The sequence below is a fragment of the Pithys albifrons genome, chromosome 3 (genome assembly GCF_047495875.1).
Source record: "Pithys albifrons albifrons isolate INPA30051 chromosome 3, PitAlb_v1, whole genome shotgun sequence".
In the NCBI taxonomy this organism is placed as follows: Eukaryota; Metazoa; Chordata; class Aves; order Passeriformes; family Thamnophilidae; genus Pithys; species Pithys albifrons.
The window spans coordinates 27220346-27245533 of record NC_092460.1 but is presented as its reverse complement, the minus strand read 5'-3'; the positions used below and the strand labels follow the sequence as shown (position 1 = coordinate 27245533).

Below are 25188 nucleotides of genomic sequence, written 5' to 3'. Positions count from 1 at the left end.
AGAGGAGGAGGAGGATTCTATTAAAATTAGAGGGAGGAGGAATCTGATGGTATGACTTGGGCTGGAGGAACTCTCATAATTTGTCCTGCCTTGTTTAATCAGTATAGATTGAAGATTTGATTATATGGTATTTCCTGTTAGAGAAGTTTCAGAGTATCATCTTCCTTACTCACATGTACAAGGTCACCTGATTTATTAGAATCTCGAGTGCTGCCTAACCTCTGGGAGGGGGATGTCTGGAAAGAGCAGTGAGCTGTGAAGGGGCTGGTGTGTGCATTTAAGCTAAGCATTAGTTGACATTTGCAGCTGTAGACAGCCAGGGCTTTGCCAAACCTGGCCAGAACATTGGCTGTGACTAGAGACTCACACCTGGTCAAGTTACAGTGCAAAAATTTGTACAGTGCTACTGTTAAACAGTTGAGCCCCGTGAGCTCTATTTAAGGCTTGTACTTGTGAAGCAACTGGAATAACATGTCGCCTCTGGCACTTGAATTTAGACTTGGATTTTGTTCAGGTTTTTTGACCAGGACTACAGCTGCTCACAAAGGGGCAAAGCAGGACTTTTGATAGTGGTTCTAAACACCAATGGGAGCAGAGCTTCACCTGACCTTGGGATTGTCATTAGATCTACACCAGCAGATTTCTAATGTGTCGTCTTCCTCCTCAGCTATATATCCCTCACTTTTTTTATATTTTCCCCTCTGGTCTCAGTGGGTAATGGAATAAAATGGAAACTGCCCTTGGATGACCTCCAGAAAAAAAAAGTTCCTTTCTTGGCACAGCTTTATGAATGAATTTACGAATGCTGCATGAATGCTTTTGAAGGAGCCTAACTTCTCTAGTGGTGCCCACTGAGGTCATCCAGGGTTGCACTTGCACTAGACTCATTTGGGAGCCTTGCCTGCTCCTCCTGTAAAATGGTCCCTCTTTGTCTTAGTTCTGAGGACCACACCATGACCAAACAGAAGTGTCCATGAACTGCACACTCTGGTATTTTCCAGTCACTCCAGGGATAATAAATAGCAATGGTAATAAATAAAAGCAGATGCTATAGACTAAAGTTTATGTATGACACATTTTCCAATGGCAGTACACACGTTCTAGTACATGAAGTACTCTCTCTCTTTGTGTATGGTTTAGTTTGCTCTCCAGTACCTCTCCACTGCACCCCTTCTGTGACAGGAAACTTGGGCACAGGAGGGAGATTGGCCTTCTGCACATGTAGCTATAGGCTGATGCACCCATAGTTTCTAAAACTTGTTGGGCAAAAAGTGGTCTAAAAAAGAAATGCTGAAGGAGTCAGTCTTCATTACTCCAGTGTCCGTGCTACTGCCTCCATGCTTCAGAGACCTGAGGACAGATTGAAGGAAATGTCCAGGTTTCAGCCAGGCTGTTTCTGCCCGACTTGTACCCTTTCTCACATCTACCAGTATTCTGATCTCTCCAAGCATGGTAAAAAAATGGTATTTGGCAAAATACAACTTTCTTTTAAAGTTTAGCTTCCTAGCTCAGTATTGTCTTGGTCAGGAGTTTATACAAAAGTCTATGTGAATTTTGAAGTGAACAGTAATTTTCTTTGGCTAATATCAATTTGTTGAGCAGGAAAGAATTTTAAGGGGTTTTTAATCTTATGAGACGAGGATCTCAGTAGTGCCAGCTCCAGGTTGCATATGCGATGCCATGCAATACCACCCTTGAATAGCAAGTACAGTGTAACACAAGTGTCATGCTCTTGTCCTGTGTTTCACTGAGGCCCTCATCTGATGTGTGTGTGTGTAAATATGAACATGCTTATAATGTTTTAGGACTTAAACTAGTTAGTTACATGTGGAGCCAGCTGGAGTGTCCCCACAGAATGTGTGCAGCTGAAGAATGCTCTGGTCAGAGGGAAATGGGCTTCACTGCACAAAGCAGTGTACATACCTACCTAATATCAATAAGCATATGTCCAAGTATATAAAATGCAATTAGTTCCTGACTCTTGACTTTCTTTAACTTCAGCCATGACTGAAAGTGATTCTGGGTTGGACCAGATGACCCTACTGTAGTCTCTTCCAACCTTACCCATCTGTGATTCTGATTCTGCTTTACACCTACTGAAATGGGTTGTTGTGCTTCAAACTGAGTGAAGAATGTGCCATTCAATGAAAATGATTTGGCTTGAAATAATGAGCCTGTTTTTGAGAAATCTTCAGTTTTGTCAGCTGTCAGTATTGAAGCTTCAGTGTTCAGTTAGGAGGCTTTAAGTCAAAACCAATTGATTAAGTAGATTTGGTTCTTCAATAGCAATAAGAGATTGACAAGACAAGAAGTAGTAAATGTCATGTATTTAATGCCGATTTGAGCAGTCTCACATGAAGTCAAAGCACCAAAAGTTGAACCTCTCTCAGTGAAGCCCAAGAGCACTGACTGTGCAGACCCACCTCGTTTTCAGTATTCATCGGTGAAGGGATACTCTGGATGGTCACGCCACCTGTGGATAGGTCAGATTGAACAAGTGAGCTCCTTGGGTGAAGCAGAACATCACATCGCTGATGCAGTTGTCCCATGCCTAACAAACCTGTTCCCTGCTATTTATATGTGACCTTCATGGAAGGCTCTTCTACCTACTCAGAAGCTGTGTGCTCTGAATAACTGTCCCTGCAGAGTTGGAAGCTAACCTCTGCATTTAAGGAGTGGGCAATGAAGGACCATTTTTGGGGCCTACAGACTTGCATACCTTAAGGAGAGATGGGGTCAAAACCCAACAAGAGTTTGGATGTCAGCTATTCTCACTGTTTAACTCAGGTTAGTAAAGTGTTTTAGGAAAGGGGGATGGCTACACTATGTGTACACTGTGGAAGGTGAAGACTTCTTTGTTCAGATGTCTAGAGAGACCCCTAGAAATAAAGGCTATATATGAAGCAGAGGTGAAGACACCTGACTGTACCACTTTGTTTTATGCCCTTAGAGCTGTACAGGTCTGGGTCTGGGATGGTGCTTTCTACAAGCAGCTGCCATATCCTGACTAGGTCTGGCTGTCCTGTAGCTCAGCCTGTAAGTAGATGCTCTGCCAGGTTCTGGGCATCAGTGGAGGAGAATTTACAAAGAAACTTTTGGGTGACCCAGTTCAGGAGAGAAAGGGATGTTTATGGGTGCATACTACCAAAGGCAGATATTTCAGGTTTCATTTTAGAAACTACATGCTCAAGGAAGATGCCCAATCCGAGATCATCATAAAGGGCAAGAAGAAAATTCCCAGGGTCAGCTGCAGGTGACAAAATAACACTGTGTTTGCCCGTTATCGCCTGTTATTTGCAGACTTCAGAGAGAAGAAGTTGTTTTCTGTTGTGAGTTTTCTTGTTTGATAAATCACAAGCCCTGGCTTGACAAACACTTGCCATTAGCTAAATGAAAAATTTCTGAAGAGCATTCTCAGGTGCACCATGGCAGCTGGCTGCCTTGCCTTACAGCAGAGCACAATAAATACTGGCATTTATCCCAGCTGTGAATCGTTACAGTCTGTGAAGGATACATTTCACAATATTGAAGGTAACTAACTGGAAGGCATCAAACATTTTGAATGGTTGTGTCAAAACATTTCATTCCAATATTCAGCCAAGCTCAAGTGTTTACACATTAACAGATTGACTTGGTTGAAAGGAAAAAACAAAACAAAACAAACAAGCCACAATGCTTTGGCTTGTTTGACTTCAGAATAATTTGATAACATCTAAGTTGCCAGTGTCATAATCTCTGCTTTCCATCTATGGAGCAGGCTTGCTAATCAGATCTCACATATTCAAAAATCTGAGTCCTTTAAGTGAAAATGATTCATTTGGAGGAATCAGTACAGCTTGGAATAACTGGTAAGGAAGAACATCCATAGCAGAGAATGGGAGCACAAGATAAATCAAGCAGATACATTAATGTAAAACTTGCCCCTCCACAATACTTCTAGATTCCTCCAAGAAGAGCACAAACAATTTCAGATTAAGATTTCCTGAAGTACTCATATTTTTACAACACCTCCATTTTCTTCTGAGATACTTAACTTGCTAATGCATTCCACTGACTGCAATATCTTGTTTTTATGGGCTTACTCACACCACTAGAACAACAGATTTGCATGTGGTACCCATATGGTAGCTGATAACTGGAAGAGCCAGAGAAAAGCTGGAGTTTTCCATTCCTGCTGGCATCTGCATATGCAGTCAAAGGTTTTGCAGAAAGTTGATGGACTGAAAGTCTTTCTGTATCATAGTTTGACTTTTTTGGATACATATTGCTGGATGAAATAGGAAGTGTCTTTAGATTGGTAACTTATCTGGTGCAGCTTCAATTCCAAAGACTTCAGTGTGAGAACACACAGTAGGCATATATACATAGCATATATATGCATATATAGCTGCTCCTTACATGGCAACATCACTTTTCTGATAAGGCTTTTTTCATAGCGAGATCAGACTGTATTTAAGCATTTTCCCCAACCATGGCTGTCCTGTGAAAACTACAGATGCCAATGCCCACTCTGTGCATCCTGTTTTCCTTATCCTCAGTGGCCTCCTGTGACCAAATTTAGTCTTGTAAAACAAAGCATTTGGTTTAATAGGTTTTTTGATTGATGGTTTAGAAAGTTCTTATGTGGGCACTTGCATCTCTTTCTGGAAAAAGCTTCTGCATTTGCATCAAGGTTACATTCCATTTATATAATCACTAAAAGTTTAAATTATGTTATAGCTCAATTTAACTATATAAAAACAAACTCTTTCAAATACCAAAATGCACATAAGAAACTCCTAGGCCATTTATGAGAAGCCTTCTGGAACTAAATGCTGCTAATTGATGGAAGACTGTTTTAAGAAACTAAAGCTTCAGAGCAACTGGTTGAGCTTAAATGTGAAAAGATAAACTCCATTATAATGCTTTTAACTTAGAATGCATTTTCTGTCACAGTTATGCAGCACAGTAAGTGGTTTATTTGTTTCTTTGCAACATGCCTCTCCATCTTTAGAGTAATGGTCAATATTTTAGAGTGTTATTGATACTGTTATCCTGCTTTTCATTATTTTTAGTGCTTGAGCATGCTACAGTTTGGCAGAACACAGGTAATATGAGCCACATGGAAATAAATCTCTAGCATGTGGCTACCTACTGAGTGCCCTGAAAAGGGAAAAACAAAGTTTGGCCATAACCTGTAGGTGCTTTTAAGCTGAAGGAAAAACAAACAGCCTCATCCTCTGGAAGAGGGGGGATGTTGGGTCAATCTGAGCCTTCTGGGATAATACAGCCTTCAGGTGAAGCAAAACTACATTGGGTGGTAAGCTTTAGATGACAAGCAGCAAGAGATCAAGCCTTTTAAGTTCTCAGAAAGATAATTAGGAAGTGGCTTAGCAGTCAAATGAGCTGCATGTTTTTCTGTTTTGCTTAGAAGAAGGTACAACTCACCATGACAGCAAGGGAGGTAGGTTGCTGTAGAAGACAGCATCAGAGAAAAGGATACAACAAAGTTTCTGAGCACTTGTGGTCACCCAGATGTCTTTTATAAAGAAGTGAGAAGGAGCAAAACTCTCCTTGAATTAGTCCTGTTGTTTCATGTAGAAGAGTTTTTGATTCTTAGCCTTCCCTGTGGCGATTTAAGACAAGTTGCCTCTTGAAACACTAAGTTTACAATCCACAAGTCCTTGAACTTGAGCAGTAACATGGCTTGCAGAGCACTGGAAGTGAAGGTGAGATGCTGCAGGGAAAGACTAAAAGTGCTCCTATTTGAATTTCAGCTTGGACATCCACACTGCTAGACATGGATGATGCTACAGTTTATCAGTGTCTGAGACTACCATTATCACATACAGCAGAAAGAGTTTAAGGAAATGGAGGAGAGGAGAGATGGAATAGCCAGATACAGTCACTTTCTACTCAGTGGCCTTTTGGCACCTGAGCTGTAAGCAAGTATTTTACAATTATTTTTGCCATGGGTCCAGGACCATATTCAGGCTGCATTAAAGACCTCCCATATTTAAACCTTACCTTTAAAATGAAGTTATTTATACAAAAGTTAATATTAAAATGAAAGGATTTTTTGTTGTTGGGGTTTTTTTTTAATCCTCTTAAAAAACAGGAATGTTCTGTGAGGATCTAGAATTCCTCCTGTACTTACATTAACAATTCCACATAACGAACGTTTTTGTTCAGTGCTTCAATTTCTTTCATCTCTTTCTCAGTGAGAGAGAAGTCAAAGATCTAATGGAAGGAGATGTTGGGAATGAGTTAGCATTTCTTGTCATAATCAACCTTCATATGTTCCAGATTTTACAAGTACAATCTGTCCTTCTCCCCCTACCTCTCCCACAAATCCATGCTTGGTTGCATTTCTAGTGAAGTCTCAAGGACATGAATAAGCCCAGTCACATTTGCCTACACTCTTTTGCAAGAAGGGGAAGGTAGTCTGGCAATACTGAGCCACCAGCTTTGAAAGCAATATGTTGCCAAGGAAAGCAGGGAGCAGTGTGGGTACTGAATGCTGCAAGGGATACAGGAACAAGTGCTTCACCTTATTTGGGTGTGGTGGTCAAGCCAGGTGTTTTCTGGTGCTGTGGTTATGAACATTTCTGTCACACTTGTATGCAGCAACCCTTCCCTAACAAGGCTGTCCCATACTGCAAGACTGGGCAGAACAGTCATTCCTGAGTACCTGCAGCCTTGGGCTGCTGACCTGCTGAATTATTTCATCTCGCTTGTGCTGCTCACTGCAGCAACTGGTGCTCTGAGACATGTCACAAGCTGGAATTGTAGGTACGCCAGAATGTTCAAAGACACCAAAATTTCCTCTCTGCTTCACTCTATTACTGTCATGTTACCATTAAGTGATGAGGACAAAAAGCATAAAATGTGGCTGGCAAAGTACTAGGTTTACCCTTTATTGGGATAATGTAGATCAGCTTAGCAGTGGTCAGAGAAGGCAGAGAGAACTCGTGCTGCAATGTGATCAGAAGGCTCACTGAAGACAAAGGACTTTATTTTTAATAACAGCTTCACTTTTATCTACTCCTATGTATAACATGCCATACACTACTGGTCAGTAGTTCACCTAACATACGTGGAAAGATTCTACTGGTTACAAGGCATCCACATTCTACAGGTGCCTCTCTGCTCCTTAAGGATGCATTCATCAATCACCTCAGACCTTAAGAGATACACAGACACACTGTCACCCCCACAGCAAAGTTTGACATGGGTCAAGTCTTGTGTACATCTACAAAAATGGGAAAATCGGCTTCTACAGGGGCAAAGCCAATGTAAGTGGGTTCATCCATGTACTACTGGAATATGAATTTACCTGGAAATTCTCTCTGATGCGCTGTGGATTGAAACTTTTTGGGATCACCACCACCCCTCGCTGGATGTTAAAGCGCAAAGCAACTTGTGCAGCAGTCTTGTTGTACTTTTTGCCAATGGCATTCAGCAAAGGATCCTTCAGTAAAGGAGGGGAGGACACATTTACCCTGGAAGAAAATTGGGAAGAAAAACATAACAAAAAAATCCCTTATCTTTAATGTAATAACATAGGGGCATCTACTTGTTTGTGGACAGAACACTGTACCTTTTGACAAGTAGTGTGAAAGACTGGAGAAAAGCTTTGTCACTTAGGTTGGCAGGCTGTCAAAGGCAACTTCCTATTTCCTTACCTAAGCCTCACACATTCCCAGTTACAAACACTTGCTTTCTGTTAGAGGAGACCTAAGGCAACCTCCTATTCAGACACCTGGCATACTTTGATGACAGCATGCAGCAGGACTGTGGCAAGTTTACATTCACAACCGTAATATTTAGACACTGAAGTTCAAAACTACTTTGAAAAATGAGGACAGAGGTATTTTTACACAGAGATCCAGCAGTGGGAGAACTATATTATTCTTTTCCTGGATATTGTTCTTCTATTAGAAAGTAAAATGGAGACTTACCATGATTCATCCCTTGAGGTTCCCAATGGGCTGTACCCAACAATAACAATGTCATGCTGTCTGCAAAATTCTAAGAGTTTGGGTTGGGTGAAGTAAGGATGGCATTCAACCTACAGGAATAGCATAAAAAGAATGGTTAGTCAAGCAGATGCTATCTCAGTATTTGTAGAGCCATAGACCAGGTGATGCCTTCAGGAAAGGATAAGTGTAAGTTAGGGAATAGGGAAACTTAATCTGTGCTTGGTGTTCTAATTGTACACTGTATGGTGATGGATTTTTTTTGTTGTTTTTTTGGGTATTTTGGTGGACAGCAGATCAACATCTCTAACTATAATTTGGTTACAGGGAACTTTTATTGGTCCTCAGTGGAAAGAGGGCAATAAGTGTGGGTGATAGAGGTGAGGGAAGCTGACTACAAACAAGTAGACTGAGAAGGCAACCCATCTCATGTGGGTCAGTTCTCTGTTTCTTTGCCTCTGACATTCAGGATGACTAATCTGATGTTGTTTTTAGCAAAGTGTTGGCATAAGCTGTCCCAGATAAAAAGTTGAAGGGGGGATACATGAGAGATTATGATCTGGTTGCAAGTTCTCCCCTCCCACATTGTAAATACTGGCTGTGATCTCAGGTTCTGGCAAAAGGTTGTCTACAAGATGACAGAGCAACCACTGTTTGCAGGGCAGTCTGAAGCTATCTGGCACGTCTGTGCTTGCTGGCTAGGTGCCCTAAGCTGGGCTTAATCTTTTGCCCGGTTTCCCTCAACCCCAGGAAGCAGTAGCAATGCTCAGTGCAGTCTTAGAACACACCAGAAACAGCAATTGCATTTTGCACCCGCTAGGCATGTTAATACCAGTGAAGGGTGCTGGAATTTCCTCCTCTCACAGGCTGCCTTTCCCTCCAGGTGAAAAACAGAAATGAAGGCTGTGATGAGCCTTCCTGCTCCACTCCATGGCAATTCCAGTCATCCAGACCATGCACTGAGAGTGAGAATTTGGTCCCACGTTCACAGTGTGAAGTTGGTCCTGATTGGTCTCTGGCCCAGTCTCTGACAGTGCTAATGTGGCTACTTGTTTGTGCCAGATGAGTCAGAAGAGCTTCCCAGTGATTTCTAGGAAATGCAGTGACCTGCCAAGTGCTAGAGCCAAAGGTATTGGGCATTCAGATGGGTTGCTGCCACTTACCGCCTTCTCAGAGCCCCACTACTGTAATTTAACTCAGACATGCCCATCATCTTCGTGGTCTTGTTCAGTTCAGGTCAGTCACTTAATCAGGTCTCCTTTAATTGCATTTTTCTCTAACTCTTATGAATGTCTTATAGGAAAGGCATAAGAAAGCAAGTACAGGAAATTAATGAGTTGCTTCTAACAGCTTTTAAACTTGAGAAGCTCAGAGTGACTCAGGATCCCTGATACTTAGAGTTGGGTTGGTGTTAGCTGAGGTAGAAATGGCTTCATTGACGACTGTTAAGCTCTGAATGGTTTGACTTGGGAATTTTCAGACTTGAAGTATGGTACATGGCAAAGGTTTAAGATCTTCATTGACTTGGCATTCAACCTCATTATGGAGCTTTGGCACAGAGGCACCAGTTTCACAGTCTTGGAGCAGAAACTGAGCAAAGTGATTGCTCCAGCACATTCACATATACATCTTTAGCCTAGGTAGAAAAAGTAATATTTTCAAGCTGGAAATGGAAGTGTGACAATATGGAGGGTAGTGTCTGTGACAAACCATACATCACCTTTCTGTACATGGTGACTTAGGCTATGTGTTTGCCTCTGTGTTCCCTAAAGGGCAGTGAAACCGTGGCAGGCACTGCTATTGGCTTGCAGTCTTACCTGGTTGCTGACAGGTTTGTACTTAAGTCCTGGCTTGTTCATGATCATCTCCAGTTGCCTGCGGTTGAAATTGGATACTCCAAGAGACTTTGCCAAGCCTGCATCTTTACATGCCTCCATAGCCTACAAAGAAAGCAAAGATGAGGAGTCCCACGCATTGGATTGATTCCTTGGAGCATGATTTTTAGAGAGAGGCAGAAAACCATTCTTGAGACTGCAGAAAATCCTTTGCTGCAGCAGAAGTAACAGCTCTGTTAGCATGAGGCTGATGGTGTCAGACATTCCAAACTCCTGTGGCAACATCCAACACTCCTGTGTTGACCTGCTTTCTAGACCAAACCCTAATGTTTTATACCTCCTGTGAGGATAGAATTTGTTTGGAGAGCAGAAAGATTAACCTGAGATATAGATACTTAAATGCCAGGCATCTGCTTTCAAAGAACTTTGCTTAACTTTATGCTGCTTTAGCAGTGCCTCAAAGGTGGCAAAAGAAGAGTGAACAAAACATACTGCTTTCCTGATAAGTCACTTTACTCCTTTAGATTGTAAGGCAGTTTTTCATGTGAAGTGTCTATCTGGTGAAATCTCCTAAATATCTGGCAAAGCAAATCACAAAACCCTAACAGAAAACAGCAGTACAGTATAAAGTGTGTGGGGGGGAAGGGCAGGAGGGAGAGAGGCATTCAATACATTTTGCACTTTAGACAGATCCTAATAGTTGAGAAACCCATATGAATACCTGGTCTTCATTAGCTTCATCTGCTGCTTTGTTAAGGGAAAACAGGGTCCTTTCCTATGGTCTTCCCATTTGTTCCTAGAAACTCTGCACACAATTAATTTGGTGACTGTTGGAAGCTGAGCAGACCCCACTGTGGAGCTGAATGCCCCTCCTACTGGTTTTGCTATTCCTTTCTGTCTCACAGGAGCTGAAAGCAGGGAGGTAAGAGGCAGTGTGTTTGATGACCTCTAGTTGGCCTCATATGCTTTATATCACTCGGTGACAAGTCAGCAAATACAGTCATCTGGAGCCATTTTTGTCAGTTAGCACCATACTGAGAGTGTGAAATTATCTGGATTGAGCTGAGCCATGTTTATTTACATTGAAGTTGCTATTTGCAGGCACTCATCATCACCTTTTTTTCTCTGGGCTTATTAGCTGAAGAGAGTGGCCTGCTACAGCATAACCTTTACAACACCAGCTCAAAGATAAAAACCTAACAGTGTTGTGAGGGCTGTTGCTTTCAACATTTGAGCAACCAGCCTGTGAAAAAGAGAGATGAACTACAACAGCCAAAGACAAGGGTAACATAAGCAGCTAACTTGAAAGTCCCTGTTTCCCCTGAAACCCAGCATGGATGACTCAGCTGCCAAGGGAAAGCCTCTCCCACTGAAATTTCACTCAGAGTTTCACCGTTCTCCATCTTTGTCTGCTGTACCTTGAATGGAGTTGAACTGGGACACGACTATTCAGAGTGTCCATGGCTTTGAGAGATGGAAATGTGGGGAGATTGCTACTTGCACTTTCTGCCTCCCCCAAGATCCTGAAACCAAGTGACAATAGGCTTAAGGAGATATCTGCCTTCAGGACTAGAGCACATCACAAACAAATTTAGGATGCAATCTTTCAGGCAAATGGTACTTCCCTCCGAGTTTTCTTACCAGAAAAATCTTGCATTCCCATCTGATAAGTAAATTTAGAAGTGAGTGAACTTGTTCTAATGGCAAGTGATGGCAAGGTCTTGGGCTTTGGTGTTTCCTTTTTGAAGGGGGGATAAAGGGTTGGTTGTGTTTTTGTTTTTTCTTTTTGGTAGGTGGTTTGGTTTTTATGTGTTGAGCTTTAAGGCAAATTCTGTTTTTCTTGAAGGTGAAAAGCTTTTTTTTTTTTCTAAAGAGCATCCAATCTTTTTTCATGGCTCCAACTTTCTCTTTCTGTAAAGAAGTGATAAAGGGGAAGGATTGATAAAAGCCTCAAGAAGAAAAGGTAGAGTGTGCTTCCTGAAAGAAGAAATGTAGATGTTGGATATTTCAACAATGTTCTGTTTTGTTATAAAAATAATTAAATGATAGCAAGAAGGAACATCCTTAGGGACAGAAGTAAAATTTATCCATGGAGCTGGTAGAACTTGATCAATTTGCCCTGGCAATATGCTTCACCTATGTTTATGAAAATTACGGGTGAAACTGAGAATGAGGATCTGTGGTTTTAAAGCATATGTGGATGGATGTTGTTTGCTTACCTCCCAAGTAGCACATAAGTCTGTCTCATGGTAGATAAATTTTCCATTTTCATCTTTTGGGTAGAGCGCATCTCCTGGCTGAAAAGTAAAACCACACTTATGTGCTTTAAAGAAAAATTTTTCACCACTCAGTTCAAAGATTTTTTCCACAGACTCTCTTACTACTAGCAAACAAACAAAAAAAAAAAATTGAAATACTGAAAGGTTTTTTGAAACGCCCTAAGTTCAGCAGGTCATTCATGCTGGGCTTACCACATCCTTGACTGCTAGATCGCCCTTGGACACACTCCTGAGCTGTCACATGAGTGTACACTCAGCAGTTCCCGGATGGCCTGTTTTTTTCAGTAAACTTTTGACCTCTATGTTATGGCATCCAAGGACTAGTCTCCTTCCAAAGGGCTGGGTTAGAGAACCAACCTGTATTCTCTTCTACTTCTTCCCTCTTCCTAGCCCTTCCCCTGATTCTGTCTGTCTTAGGCACTGGGAAAAGTATGAGCTCAGTCCAGTTTCTGGCAGTTGGAGAGTCTAAGGGCTACTAATGGTGAAGGGCTGTGTGCATAGCTAACCTCTTAAGTGCATTATCCGCCTTTCTAAGAGCACTAGAAACTCTTTCTTCCAACCTCTATACCCTATAGATTTCAGAGTTGAGTTATGAGCTGTTATCTGATGAGCACAACTTTCTCTTATTTGCTGGTGATTTCACTGCTATTACAGGCAATGCATTAACACCTCTCTCCCTATTGTCTGATCACAGTTTGAGGTTTTTTTGGGGTTTTTTGTTTTGCCTTTTTTATTTTTTAAACAAAACCCCTTCAATGATGTTTGACATTTGATCTGACGTCAAACTGCTACATTTCAAAGGCCTGGGTACAAGATGTTGACATGGTAACTCTTTGGGAACATGCAGCTGTGACTAATATGATCAGTAACTGGCACCTCCCAGTTGAGTCAAGTTCAAATTCAAGGCATTTAATGAAGAAAGTGTAGGGGAAACACAGTCTCAGATTTCAGAGGGCCAAGGTCTGAGTTACAGGCATAAGGCTGTCTCTTCCAAATATGCTGGTTTTCCCTCAAATAGTTCCACAAAGATGACTTGTTGCTTTTGTTGCTGTGTCTTGCTGGAAAAACGAATATCTTGACTAGAAGGAAGTAGGTGGCTATTGGGTACCATTTTTCTATTAGAAAGCAAACTCTTTGCCATCATAATGTGAGGTGGAGAAGTCCTATTTACAATCCCACCCACAAGGTATTTTGGAACAAACCATTCATCCCTGTGATACCCCAGCACATTCTCCAAGGACTGCAAGTTCAACATATAACAAGTCTCTTTTAAGTTCAGAGGACAAGTCTGAATTCAGGACCTTTTTACTCTGTTCCACTTCTAATTAATTAACTTCTGTTCAACATTTTTTCACAGTGGTTATTAGACAGCAATTACATTAGCTAATTTATCATTCCATTTTCCCCTGTTTCTGTTACTTGTGTTCTCAAAAATGAACCAAATCAAAATGAATGGCACTTGAAAATGAACTTCTCTTGACTGGGATTAGTGGTGTCAACTATTGTGGATTTCTACAAGGACCAATAAGACTTCCTATACATATAGAACTGTGCAAGGTTTTGAAATACAGTTGTCTCTGCTCTCTGTTTATTTTCTCTACCAAGCTACCTTTTTCTGCAAGGGAATTCCTGAATGGAAGAACTGTCCACAGATGGATAAAGTGCTGAGAGAAAGGCAGTGTTTTGATGGTGACAGGGAGGTAGTTATGGGGTTTTAGAAAAGGTCTTTCAGAAGCTTGTCACATTTTTTAGCTCTTGGTACTCAGGAACTACACTGTACCATTTATTCCCACTAATGCTGTTGTCTTCTCTTGCAGTCTCTTAGAGGTAGCTTCACACTTTACACTAAATGTAATGTGGCTTCCTACCACACTGTCACATGAGCACTGAAATAAATGTGGCAACACTGTACAGTTACTGCCACTATGCAGGGATCACGTCTTATCATGTCATGTTCAAAGTCTGGAGCCACTCCAAAAGATAACAGACAATGTACTTGTCTATTTAAAACACAGCAGTTGTGAACTACTGAGAGGAAAAGCCCTGCTCCCATTATAATAATATTCTCACTGATGCAGATGTAAGAAGACTGGTTTGCACAAGCCATTGCTTTCACAAAATGGTCTTTGACAAGCAGGCTTTCTTGAGAGAGCAATTTTAACAACTTGTGAATGTCTATTCTATAAACAAAAGGCAATTCATAGTCAAATACTGAGACCACTGGTCCATCTTGGGTTACCCTTTAAAAATGGCAAGATACTTAGATGAGACTTGTTCAATGTAAGGCTAAAATACCTGCTTTCCTGCCAGATCATGGAATAATACTGTTGGAAGGGATTGGCAGATCCTTTAATGCACAAGTACCTGCTTACTGATGAATCAGTCATCTGAGCAGAGTCTCCTACAAAACCTACTCGTAGATATGAACTCCCCAGGCAGAGGGCACATGGTGGCCAGCAGGAGACCTGTTCCTGCTGATCATCTGCCTCACTAGGTCAGAGGGGCTGAGCACCACTGTTGGGGCCTAAAGGCAGGAAGGATAAAATGTCCTGAATCGGGGAATGTACATGAGGGAAAAATACAGGGAGGTGCAGGCTAACGTGGGTAGGTCAGTGAATCCTATCATACCAGGTGCTGGCCATTCCTGAGTTACTGGAAAGAGCTGGCATGGTGGGGCTTTCCTCCTCTGCATGGTGCTCTCTGAAAGCAGCTTCCTCCTACTCTGGCTAAAAGTCCTTATGACAGCTTGCACCACTGGCTGGGCTCTGCAGGGGCATGTTTCTTACTGTCTTCAGAGTAAGACTGTCAATTCTGTCTCAATTATTTCACTGGTTCCAAGCAGAGACTGCGTTTGCTACAAGGCTTTGGGGAAAACAGGAAAGCACCAATGTTTACAGACTAGGGGAAGAGTATGAGTTTCTTAGCATTACACGGGCACACTCCTCACCAAAAGCAAGCTCACCCACAGGATAGGTGTATTTGTGAGAGAGGGAGCAAAGGAAGGAAACCTGTCGTCATAGCAAAAGGATGGGTTTTATTATTTTTGTATTTGGCACAAAAAATGTATATTTTTCAGGCAGAAAGTGACTTCTTTTTTCCTCTCCTCTCATGGGAGAAATGAATGAATCTCTAGGTCTGCTACTCCTTTAACAACTCAAGACTGTTGACACAAGCCTCAGGGAGTCAGATGTACATTACTTTAAAGCCAGCTGTCTATATCTTTACATTGTGAGACAATGACCTTCACTATGTGGGAGAATGAACTACTAGAGAATACAAACACAGGCAAAGGGAAACAGGAAATTGCTAGTGGTGGGAAATTATCAAAAATGTACCCCAAAGGATTCCATACGTGTGACTGTATAGATAAAATTTTAATATTAAAGTCTGGTTACTGCTATACAGGTCTTAATAGGATATAGCTTCCTTGAGGGGAAAAAGGTCTGCAGATCTAAGGTGATAGCCTTGATAAATTTCTTCCTATCTGATACTTCTGGTATTTTGGAGGCTGTAGGAAAATATGATTTTAAAAATCAAAGCACTACTTGCAATAAGAGGCCAGTTTAGAGCTTAAACATCTCTCAGAAACAATTAGCCAGATAATTGCTTGACCTTATTCTCTCTAAAAAGGATTTCATTAGTTCAAAACCACTTAAATATTTTGAATATCATTTTTCTCATTTCAGTATTATTTCATTTGGCTTTATATCATGTACTTATAGAGGAGAATGCAAAGCAAGATACGGAGAGCTGTGAAACTAGAAAGTCTGTGGACTTTCAAGAGCTGGTTGCAAGGCAGAAGGCATGCAAATCTGATGGGAGCTCCTTGCCTTTGAAGGTTGCCTTTGAAATTGCCCATAGCCAGCAGAATGAAGGAATATCAGCCTTTAACTTTTAAGAGTGAGAGATGGACAACCCATATTTGGGATCAACTGTGGTCTACTGAAGCTGTCTGAGAGGAGCACTGTGGTTATGGAAATTAAGGCCATAACCACGATTTGCCCAGTGACCTTAATTCAGGACAGAGTAAAGAAACCAACTTGGTGGCATTTTCCCCCTTTACCTCTCCTCCTACAAACTTTCCCCCAGCCTGTTACTGCTTTGTATAACCTCTTTCCTCCAGTGACTCCCCCCTCATGGCTCAGAGAAGATTCAGACACATACAGCAACAGTGATTCTTCAGCATAGGAAGTACTCTAATCCCAATTAGGAGACTTGTCCTCCCAGTAGAAAGACTCCATGCAACAGCTGTCAGTTACTGTTCTCATACCACCTATGAGCCCCTCTTTGTGTGAGTAGTGCACAGAAATACATGCATGCAGTATACATCAAACATCTGGCCAAAGTGCTATTGCCAGCATAGGCTGGAAGCTGCAAAGAATATGCTAGATGGAGACCTTGGCTTGAGCCAAGTTCATGCACTTTTTTCAAGCAATTGTTCTTTTTACCTTGAAAGCCATTGGCAGCTCAATAATGTAGAGGTCAACATAGTCCAGCTGCAGGATCTTCAGGGTTTTCTCCAGTGTGGGGCGCACCAGTTCTGGAGGGTGGCAGGTATTCCACAGCTGCAGAGGCAAGCACAGACTCTTTTCTGGGTACCAGTAGGAACAGTGAGCCCACTGAAGCTCCCCAACACACAATCCTTCACCACTCAATCCCTCTTGTCCTTCTGACAGAGCCCATTATGCACAGTGCAAAGACATTGTGGTCTACATCACTGCATGGCAAAGGTGAGGGGCCTTACACTGTCCTCTGTCAGAGGCAGGTACAGCAGTCAAGACAGGAATTCTTGCCCAGGACTGACGCAGTGCTGAGCTGGTAAAGCCATTACATACTTGTTTATTACAAAACAGGTTCTTCTGAGCGGAGTATATTAAAAACTCTTGCTCAATGAACTTCGGCAAATTTCTTTTGTTTTCCGAGCCTTCCATGTGTATGCTTTCACTGGAAAACTGTTCCCATGAGGAACCTGTGGTCAGTTTTATGTTTGAAGGCAGAAGTTCAGATCATGTGAGTTAGCTGTTGAACAGCCAAGCACCCGGCATGCAGAGAGTGTCTTGGTTTTCTCCTGTGGTTGTGGAGCCTGAGTGACTGCCTGACCTAGGGAAGTTTTGGTTTTCTCTCCAGTCCTCACCAAAAGGTGTAATTATGTTTAGTCACTGTGGTGCAGGTGTGACTAGTTAAAGCAGTCTTTTCCACCTCTCTAATCCCAACCGCTTCCTTTAGGGGTTGTGGCTTGTACATAGTGGATCAGCATTCAGTACTATGTCTAACTGAACTCTGTTGATGCAAACCTCTTGTAAGAATAAAACCATAGTATGGTAATTAGTAACGAAGGGTCCTTTGCAAACTGATTGCTGCAGATAAAATCAACAAAACTCAAAATTAACACACAATAGAAGGTTTAAAGAGTCATTTGAAAGCACACAATAAGCTGGGCTATTTTCTTTTCTTTCTTTGTTTTTTTTTTGTTGTTTTTTTTTTTTTCCCCAATGCACAAAACTGAGATGTGGTATCTTGTTGAGGTTTTTGTCACTTTTGGTTGCTGGAAAAACCTGCTGTTTGCCAGTATGGTTATTGTCTAGTCAATTCTGCCTCCAAATCTGACAGGCACTGCATGCCAAGGTCTAGAATGAATCAATTCTTAAGACACAAAACACTTGAGTTGCAATTTTTTTTGAGAAGATATTGATTGTAGGTGTTAAAGCCCATAGCCTGCTTAAGTTTTAAGATATTTTTGGTGCTTGGTTTTGTTTTGTTTTAACCAGGTTATAGCTATTCCCTGGGAAAACCATCTGCTCAGTTCTGCCAGCAGAGGCAAGGACACATTACTTTGAAGTTAAGTTATACTGAGAGCAGCACATCTGTCCCTGCCCTAAGCTAACAAACCAAAACAAGGTTTGACAACTGGAAATTCATCCCAGGCCTTCCCCAGCTGTATTCTGCAAGGTGTGAAGAGTTTATGGTCAGCAGACAGTGGAAAGGTGTACTACAGTAAAGGGACCAAGGTCTTGTGCTCATGTTTTAAGTTGTTCCACTGGATTTCCTGAAAGCTTAAGTCTATGTGTTTTTTAAGCATTTTAAATGAGCTTAACTTGTATTTAAGTAAGGAATTGTAGACTCTTCATGTTCAGCTTGTTTTGCTACTGTGTTTTAGAAATTTGATAACCTGAGGTATATTGGTATTAGTAGTTTTTTCAAGTACCCTTTCTAGCCCAGTGCTATTGAGCTCAGCACTTGCCAGTGAATATATTTCCCTTTAAAAAACTGCAGAGTTGCAATTAAACAGCCTTTTAAAACAGCAAACATTTGTACAATGTCAATACATCGATGCCATGGAAACTCGAGAGTTTCATAACTGTTCTAATGATTTGTACAAGTTATTGTATTATCTACCTAAGTAGAACCCATGTAGATGTTTGAGCAGTCAAAGCTGCCAGCTGGCTTTGGCATTTTAGGACACCACATTTCCTGGAAATGTTACTTCTAGTTTAATGAAAGAAATATCCTGGGATGAAAGAGGAGACCAAAAAGGTCTTGCTGTGTAAGCCAAGTGAGATGCTGGCAGTTGATATAAAACCTCTAAAATTTCTGGATGCTGAGCTGCTCTGCCTGATCAGCCAGCCAGCAGTGAGAGCCAAGTGCAAGTGCTGATGATTTCAACTGGCAGATGCAGCCCGATCACACCAGGTCACTGTTCCAGTAACAGTGTCACTCAGCGGGGCTGCTCTTGTTAGTCCCTGCTGACACACCAGCCTTCCATCTGCATCATCTGTGGTTGAGGAAAGATCTGCATGAGGGGCTTGAGTCTGAAGGGTCTTGGGAATTTCTGGTACTTCTGATGTCAGTAAGGCAAAAAACAAAACTAACCTCTGTTGTGCTGACTGCTTCCAAGAATGGTCTATTGTATCTACTGTGTTTCCTGGAAGATGGAACAGTTCATATCACTCACCAATCAATGTCTGATGTATCTACTGGTGGCTTGATTTGCCAGTAGTTTGTAAGACACATGAGTTTGTGAGATACATAAATCTAAAGATATATAAACTCATAAGGCAAGGGACATCCATTCACATTCCTCCTGAGAAATTCAGAACTGCTGTGAAAGTGTTCAGTGAAACATGTGAAAATCCTGGATCGTGATGGATTGAACTGCCTTTGTACTAAAAATTTAAAGACTACATAGTTGCTATAATGAACTATCACCCTGAACACCTGATATTTGGTCAAGCACAAACAGGATACAATAGTAAGGTAAATCCATGCATATCCCATCTCGCAGGCACAAGGCAGGCTGGGACCATAGGCACTGATTGTCATGGTACTGTGTTTTGCAGCCCTGCGGCTTGCAGGAGCTGCAGTTTTGCAGATGACTCAACATTTAAGTAGTGATTATCATCTAGAAAAATCATCCAGTGATTGAATCAGACCACTGAATATAGAAAAGATTAATAACTAAAGTAAGCCTGCACATCTCCTAGTAAAATTTCCATTCATAGAACCCAAAGGTTGATATGGGAAAATAAACTGCAGGAGAAGTGAGAAAGTTAAAATACTCAAAGTTGTTAGGACATCTGGTCCTAACCTTTTGGCACAACTTGGTCATTTTGAATTGAGATATTACTGGTAATTTGCAGTAATGACACTATAAAACTGTTGAAACCAAATATTTTCACTGATCCAAATCAACATATTTGGGATATGAGAGACTGAGAAATCCCCTTGATAAAGGCAGAAAATTTGAGGACATTAAGCTTTTCTCAGTATGGCAAGGTTGCTACCAGTAGAACCAGGCAGGAAACCTGGAAAAGAGTTGCGTATTTTACAGATTGGAAATTGCTGTATTTGGAAATTGGTCTATAGCTGCTGAAAATCCACTTGGTCTGCAAACTACCCAATCCAAAGCTTAGTTTCCTAGATCATAGAACTTAACTAAATTGCTCACAGTAAAATAGACGTTTTATCTCATGGGATCTTTCACTCTAGGAACAGTGTTTATTTGCAAGTCTGTTGGGTAACTTTGTGGATTACATCTTATTTGGGAAAGGAGAAAGGGAAAATATTAGGCAAATATGTTCAAAGAAGCACTACGGGAAGGGGAAGTTGAGGTCATAAACTCCTTTAAAAACTGGACAGAAACCATCGACCTTTATCTGTAATGTGGAATGAGCTTCCCTATACCTGAGATACAGTCATTATAGGTGTAGCAGCTTTTGTCAGACACTTAATTGGACAAGGAATTTCATTATTCTAGGAGAGAGTCAATTTTTACAGATAAGACTGTAAAGTATTAACTAGCTCATGCATTACTCCAGCCTTGTTGCTCTAGAGCAGAGCTGTAATGACATCTTCTCTCCAAGTAAGTTGATTCATCATCAGAACTTTTTAATGACAGGTGATACAGTAACTAAGGGTGTAGCTTGATGAGTAATTTTCTGGCAGTAATACCAATGTAAGTGCTTGCTGTTCTCCCATACACAGACACTGGCATGCACGTGCTTGCTCCCACCCCTTTCGTTGTGCAACCTCATGGCAAACATGTACAGGGAATCACTCTAACAGAAAATAACTCATTTGAAGGATCATTGTCCACACTGGGCTCAGTACGTGATTATAAAAATGTGTGTGACAGCATAATCTGTGGTACAGGAACAGTTTAGGCAGCATTGGTCTTAACTTGCAGTTCCCTACAACACTAAACAGAATGCATGTTGTGTGGTTTCCATTGCTATCAGAAATTTAAACAGAAAACAACAGTGATTCTGGTGCCTAACAGCAAATCTAGTGTTTGTAAAGATCTGCGGCATTGTGGTAATGCTAGGAAAGAAAAATAAAGGATGTTGGATCTGGAAGGAAGCATGCCAGATGCTGACCACCGGCATTCTTAAGAAAGACCATTCACGGAAATCCTGGATTCAGTGTAAATAATCTAAGCACAGCTTCTCACCTTGCCACAGTAAAAAATGTCTTCTCGCTTGATCTTTCCTTCAGCAATCTTCTCCCGGATGGCTTGTCCCACTTCATGCTCGTTGAAGTAGACAAAGGCACCATCAATATGGCGGTAACCAGCATCAATGGCAATCTTCACTGCCTCCAGACAGGAACCTTTGGGGGTCTGATAGGAGAAGAATAAACATGGTTTCAGCCTCCTGCTCACCCCAACCTCAACACTAAAGAGTCACTGAGATACATACAAGATTCATGCTGGAATTTATACAGCGTGACCATCCCTTACCTCCCCAGACACCCGTGTTTCAACTTCTAAATAAAAGAAGTGTTGTGCACTTTTCCTCAAAACTGTTGTGAATGTGGAATTAAACTTGAAAAAGCAAAAAAGCAAAACATTTTCTGTGCCTGTGAGAGTACTAGAGTCCTCAGAAAGTAGAACTGACTGTATTTGATATGAAAATTATTTCAGAAATTCTTACCTAGAGAGCAAGGGCTTTCCTACAACAGCCATTTGATAAAATCCCTTACTCAGGTGGTTGAACAGAGCTGGTAAACTACCTCCTGATCAGAGTCTGCTTGAATACCTTTGATCTTTAAGCCATGGAGAAATTTGAATTTGACTTCTTTCTCCTCAAATCAGCTTACCATGGGAGGTATCACAATCCAAAGGGTGATAGCTCGGGACTGTCTACTGATATTCTCAGTTCTGAATAGTTACTTTACTATGTAGTTAAGAACCAGTAGTTGTTTTAATGTGCATTTATGTACATTTTACTGCTTCAGTTTAAGATGAGCCTAAGAAACCTCCTCAGAAGTCCAAATTATATTTTTCTACTGTGTGCTGCCTTATATTTACTCATCATTGCCAAAATTCGAAGTAAGCTTGTTTTTTCATAGCAGTCATAGTTTCCATTAGCCAGTGTGGCAAGCAAAATTATACATAGGGCAAACCAAGCAAAAAAGCATAGAACTGGTTACTGAAATAATTTGCCTGGTCACTGGAATTGTACTGAAAACATCTTACTGCTCCTACACTTCGTATAATGAGAGAGCAGCTCTAAGTGGTCAAGGGCTCTCAGCAACATGCAGCAACACTATTCTCCCACCATTTCCATGGGCACTGCTCTGCTGCAACAAGGACATCTGATTCACTTTAAGAAAAGTGAAATAGTGTAAGTCAACCTGCCCTGCTGTGTTGTTGTCTGTCAGCAACAAATGCCAAGAGTTGAATTTTGCTACCTGCAAGTGCAGGGCTAAAATCACACTGCTTCTCCTATGAAGAAAACAGATGCCAGACACATCTGAAAATGAGAAGGTATGAAGAGAGAATGCCAAATTTGTTGGTTTTGCTGATGCTAAGGGAAGATGAGAAACAGGACCAGCAATAAGTGTTGTTGGGAAGAACCACTTTTCACCATAGCAACAGCTCTCCCTCCTTGCCGTCCTTTCACAGCTGCCACTGGCTTGGCTGTCCAGGAGTTTGCCATGAAATAAACAGCTGCTCTTCTGCCACCTGAAGAAAGAGAAGGTGTGAAACTCGTAGGTGCTATAGAATGCTTCAATGATTAAAGATATTGGTCTTCCCTTCCATGTTTGTGTGAGAAAGGTCTATGAAGGACTGCTGAAGACACATGAGAGTTAACCTCTCTCTTTCAGTCCTAGAGCTGTGGGCTGGTGACAGATTATTCTGGGATAATAGGACCATATCCCAGCCTGCTTGCTTCACTCTTCATTGTCCCATCCTGGCTGACTGCTATTGGACAAAAATGGACCAATTTCTGTGTGGGCTTGTGGGGACTTTCTGCTCCAGCATGCAGTGCAACGCCACTTACTTAAAATGCAAAGCTACTCACACTTGCACTGACTTATGACCGACATGAGTGGGGGCTAAGAGGCAAAATGGCACAATTTGGCACTCTGCAGTGTTTACAGCAGTGATGATGCAATACTGTGCTTAATTGAGAGAGACAACGAAACACTTGTTTCAGTGCTTTGCTGCTTTTATTGTGGGAGCCTCCCAAAAGCATGCTTGGGCCCTGCCAGAACCTTTTCCTAGTTGTTAGTAGGATGTAATGAAGACCATGGCAGCTAATAGCATTTCAGGCACAGTCAATGGCTTGTTTTCACTTGGGGCATGTCGGGCAGCGTTAGAGAAGTGTGAGGCATGGAGTAGTGACAACCTCCAACATGTTCACTGCTTTGTCCCTGCCTGAACCTGCAAGGAAGGATTTGAGAGAGGCATCAGAAAGAAAGTTCTGACACGAGTATTACAAGCCTGCAGTTACTGATGACAGTAACCTCAGACTTCTGTCCCAGCAATGAACTGCATGAGGCTGTAGCCGCAGTTGCAAAGCTCAGATTAGCACAGAGCAATGGGGACTCAGGTTAAAGGTCTGATGAGCTCAAGTCTAAATGATGATTAGTTATCTGGAGGAGAAGTATATTTCTAAAAGCACAGTCAGTGTTTTATCTCTGAAACCTGATTTTTGAAATAATGTGACTTTCAGACTGCTTTTACCTGTTTGACTTTTACCATTCAAGTGTATGAAAGCAGAACATTTAGAGGACAGAGATGCATTACCTTCATTCAGATTTTAAGAAAAAAATACTTTTGCTTTCTGTTTGTTGAAGAGCCTGGAAATGGGGTTTGAATCTGGTACCAGAATTTCCTCTCTTTTGAGAAATTGCACAAACACAGCTCCCTCTTGTTTCCTGAAGCTGTAAACCAAACTCCATCGAGTGAGGGAGTGTTGATTATTGAGTTGTGTCTTTTCTTAGACAGCCGGGCTGGTGTGGTCAGTAAGAAAAGGAGAAGGAATAGGTGGGAAAAGATAGAGTCTCACATAAAAGAGAACAGCACAATTGCAAGTTTGGGAGGAGGGTAGAATAGAGGAGAATGAGAAAGCTTGCAGTTACTGCAACTGCTTTTGGCTGAAGCAGTGACTCATGTTAGAGCTGAACGTCTATGCATTTTTAAATTTTTTGCATGGGACTTACATCTGTACAAATAATCTTGTGAAAGACTCCTCCATCTCAAGCAGTAATCTTATTCTTTAGGGGCTTGGGGAGGCTTTTTTTGGATCAGGTTTTGATTACCAATGGCCGGAGATGGGTTTACATTAAATATAAATATTTTCATTGCACTAGTTCATTTCATCTGATGTGGTATATTAGATCTGACAGATTCTGGTCTAAGGTGCTTCTTATAAAAATGCAAACCAGCCTAGGGAACAGTTTTTGGAAAATTCTGCCTCTATTGAACCATCTCAGCTGAAGGTCTGAGACATCTGTGAGCCTGGAAACTTTATACCATATGTTAATTTTCATTCTAATGGAGAAACTATCATTTCTATCATGTCACGTGTTTAATCCTTCCAAATCCTGCACTCATAGTCTGTGATAAACTGTGTTGATGAGTTGCACAGGCTGGTTGTGTTGTGGTACTGCCACTTTTTAGAAGTGTTGCCTTAAAGTCATGTCTTATTCTGTTGTTTCCAAACAGACCATACTAAAGCTGGATGACTCAGATCCCCACTGTTCATATTTCTTTCCAACAGAGAAGGCACAAACCTGGATCTTTCCCCTCTGCTTCGCTGCTCAGCCTGAGGTGTTCTAATTTCTTCTGTCTTTCATGGAAGTCCTTAGTAGTGACCACATCAGAGATTAACAACTGAAAACCAACTTTTATTTAAATGCAAATAGAAGTTTATGATATGACCATGTCGTGTAAAGGCAGGCACCACTTCAATCACAGCAGCTGATGGAACAGTATCTCCCAGGCTATTTGGCAATGGAGCAGCCACCTTTACTAAGAACCCCAGATCTCTTCCTCCTCCTTATTGCAGGTTATTCTCACTAGGGTACACATCTAAAATGCATTTCTTTGTGCTGTCCAGTTATTCTAGGTAGGCCTTTATTCTTGTGCCATTCCCAAATAAGCAGGGCTCACTCTTAGAGCAGTAGAAATACAAGATGAGGTACTGAAATGTCTCTATGCCATAAACACTTTTGTGTTTTGTGAGTAGCAATTCAGGACTCTGGCTTTGGCCTTAAGACAAATATTTGTTTCTTTATTATTTTTATTTAAATGTAGATAAGAGGTATGCTTGATCCTTAGCTATAATTAATGTTTCAGCTTCTAATCAGTGTGCCCTACAACTATGCTAC

The 25188-nt window shown here is 41.4% G+C and overlaps 1 protein-coding gene across 5 annotated transcripts in view; it reads right to left on the bottom strand.

Annotated features, from left to right (window-relative positions):
- Window positions 1-2309: 2309 nt before the first annotated feature.
- AKR1D1 (aldo-keto reductase family 1 member D1) overlaps window positions 2310-25188 on the bottom strand; it is a 35250-nt gene continuing 12371 nt past the window's right edge. The window contains exons 2-11 of one of the 5 annotated variants that reach the window (XM_071551107.1): window positions 23540-23602; window positions 22401-22534; window positions 21020-21187; window positions 16521-16637; window positions 12013-12090; window positions 9776-9898; window positions 7941-8050; window positions 7316-7481; window positions 6137-6219; window positions 2310-2473 (exon numbers count right to left, since the gene is read on the bottom strand). In XM_071551107.1, the coding sequence (XP_071407208.1) occupies window positions 2431-2473; window positions 6137-6219; window positions 7316-7481; window positions 7941-8050; window positions 9776-9898; window positions 12013-12090; window positions 16521-16637; window positions 21020-21187; window positions 22401-22508 (996 nt within the window). In that variant the 5' untranslated portion in view covers window positions 22509-22534; window positions 23540-23602 and the 3' untranslated portion in view covers window positions 2310-2430. Of the gene's footprint in view, window positions 2474-6136; window positions 6220-7315; window positions 7482-7940; window positions 8051-9775; window positions 9899-12012; window positions 12091-16520; window positions 16638-21019; window positions 21188-22400; window positions 22535-23539; window positions 23603-24591; window positions 24699-25188 lie in introns of those variants that run through there. The other 4 variants (XM_071551111.1, XM_071551106.1, XM_071551110.1 and 1 more) reach the window with 4 other exon arrangements.